General features: G+C 48.0%; 1 protein-coding gene across 1 annotated transcript in view; it reads right to left on the bottom strand.

The window, feature by feature from the left end:
- The window catches only part of AKAP14 (A kinase (PRKA) anchor protein 14), a 15,018-nt gene that overhangs the window by 9,619 nt on the left and 2,694 nt on the right, over window positions 1-2,705 (bottom strand). The window contains exons 2-3 of the mRNA XM_010856931.1: window positions 1,960-2,126; window positions 1,784-1,875 (exon numbers count right to left, since the gene is read on the bottom strand). Coding sequence (XP_010855233.1) covers window positions 1,784-1,875; window positions 1,960-2,116 — 249 coding nt within the window. The 5' untranslated portion in view covers window positions 2,117-2,126. The remainder of the gene's footprint in view (window positions 1-1,783; window positions 1,876-1,959; window positions 2,127-2,705) is intronic.

The raw sequence follows: 2,705 nt of genomic DNA, 5'->3' as shown, positions 1-2,705 counted from the left end.
GAATTCCATGGACTATACAATCCATGGGGTCGCAAAGAGTCGGACATGACTGAGCGGCTTTCACTTTCACTACTATGTACCTGACCTTTCTAAGGCCTGGGGACATGACAGTGAACAAAAATCTCTGCCTTCATGGACCATGTGTTCTGATGGCGGATAAAAGGCAACAGGGTAAATAAAGTCTAATATCCTAGATAGAGCTGAGTTCTGATGGGAAAGAAAGAAGTCAGAGGAGAAATGGGTGCAATTTTAAATCAGGTGGCGGGGAAAGGCCTCTGAGCATAAGGCATCTTAACAAAAACCTGAAGAGAGGGAAAACATGACCCATGAGAGTAGATCTCAGGGGAGAGGGAACAGCAAGTGCAGAGACCCTGAGGTGGGAGCATGCCTGGCAGTTGAACTGCAAGTACAACTTGAGTGAGAAAGGTGACCAGGGAGAAGGTGGTAGGTGATGGGGTCTGAGCAGTCAGTTGGGAGGAGGCGGGGATGGAGACTCGGATCACATGGGGCCCTCTAGCCCAGGCAGGACTGACTTTTAGCCTTTTACTCGGGACCGGTAGGATCTCCAGAGGCACGTTTTCCTGCTTGTTCTCTGTTCCATTCAGTCTGATTCATAAGCCCTGGGTGCAGCAGGCAGAACCTTTGGCCCAAACCCAAATGGGAGATGTTCTCCGAGTGGGAAGGCCCAAGGGGAACCAGAACTTTGCACCATTTGTCTTCATTGTGTTCCTGGTCCCCTTGCAATGGCAACAGCAGTCGTGCCGCTGGATCACAAATGGAGGGTGTGGAGTCCCGAACCCCTGACCTTTCCTCTTTCCCACTTGACTGGGGCCTCCCTGGGGCTGGGAAAGTGCCCTTAGGCCAGAAGGCTTGGATGGACTGACCAGAGGAACAGACACAGCTGGACACTTCTTCCAGGCTCCAGAAGTTTGCCTCCACCAGTTTCAACTGGTTTCTCTTCCAAGGAAATAGAGCAAGTGGGGGTTTCAGACCAGTCTTCTTCCTCCACCCCGCCAGTACGCAAAGCAACCCAGGGCCTTCTCCCAAGAGCTGCCAGGATAAGCCCCACAAATAGGTCAGAGCCAAGACCAGGAGGAAAAAGAAAAGGAGTTAGGAGCATGTGCATCTGACTGTACAGTGAACACATTCCAGAGCTAAGGCAAAACGCCTTGTGATCTCTCTACATCCCCTCTGTTAACGTGAGAACTCTAGAGCTGGGACTACAGAACCCCTGTTTTTAGAGAGGCATCTCCCTCCTTAGAAGGGCTTCCCCAGTGGCTCAGTGGTAAAGAATCTGCCTGCCAATGCAGGAGATGCAGGTTCGATCCCTGGTTTGGGAAGATCCCCTGGAGAAGGGAATGGCAACCCACTCCCATAATCTTGCCTGGGAAATCCTGTGGGCAGAGGAACCTGGTGGGCTACAGTCCACAGGGTCGCACAAGTCAGACACAACTTAACAACTAAACAACAATTCCTTCTTAGGCCATTAGGCCCCCATTTAGGGCAGTGGCATGGGAAAATTGCTTAGCTGAGAATATCTGATTTTCTTAGGGAAGTGTACGGTGAAGACAATACAAACACTGGGAATACGATTGTGCTGTTCACCTTCAAAGACTATCCCATCTTGATTTGGAAATCCAGATGAGACAGTTTTTATTTATTCAAGTCGCCTGTGGTATCATCACTTAGGCTTTCTAGCAGGACTTCCAACTTTTCATCAAACAGGAGCCTTTGTGTCATTCTTCTCCCTTGTGTGCAAAGCTGGAGTGGCCAAAGAACTTACCAAAACAAACTCCTCAACTTGTTGACGGCCCTTTTCTTCTGTGAACTCACCATGGGTGATCCAATCGATATTTTTGACGGGGTTTTCAGCTTCTGCAAACAAAGTATGAATGTATTAGTTACTTCCTAGTGAAGCATTACCTAATGAGACCACAGGCACCCAGACAGGTTTACTACCTTCTGCAGATTTGACAGCAGCAGTGATGGCATCTTTGGCTAAAGTTAGAGCTATTTTTGTTATGTCTTGAGGATCTTCTGTAGCCATCGCCTGGCTTGTAGAACCTTTATCCTCATTTGCTTCCTTCTCAAATTTGACATTTTTGGTCACATTCATTTTCTTTTCACTGGAAAAAGAAACTCAAGAAGTTACTTTGTGTGTGTGTGTGTGTGTGCGTGCATACCTGTATAAACTCATCTTAAGTACAGACTATCTCTTGAAGAATCACAAGACACAGGAAACGGTTGTTGCCTCTAGAGAGGGTATTAGGTGTTAGAGTAGGAGGGGTCTCTCAGTTTACCTTCTGTGCCTGGATGCTGAGATCCCCTATTCCTGAAAACCAAGGATTTTCTGATTCTCATAACCATGAAGACTTAAGTCAAGGAAGGTGTAGCCAACTGATTCCTAACTTCCTTATAGTTCTAACAGTACTGATTTCTAGTTGAGTCTTTATTAGAACTTCAACCCCCAGGTTTCCCTGGTGGCTCAGTGGTAAAGAATCCACCTGCTAATGCAAGAGATGTAGGTTCGATCCCTGATCTGGGAAGATCCAACATGCCACGGAGCAACTAAGCTCCTGTGCCACAACTATTGAGCCTGTGCTCTAGAGCCCAGGAGCCGCAACTACTGAGCCCATGTGCTGCAACTACCAAAGGCCCTAGAGCGGGTGCTCTGCAACAAGAGAAGCCACCACAATGAGAAGCCC

The sequence above is a fragment of the Bison bison genome, unplaced genomic scaffold, assembly GCF_000754665.1.
Source record: "Bison bison bison isolate TAMUID 2011002044 unplaced genomic scaffold, Bison_UMD1.0 scf7180017864375, whole genome shotgun sequence".
Classification (NCBI taxonomy): Eukaryota; Metazoa; Chordata; class Mammalia; order Artiodactyla; family Bovidae; genus Bison; species Bison bison.
This window is presented reverse-complemented; position numbering and strand designations above follow the sequence as displayed.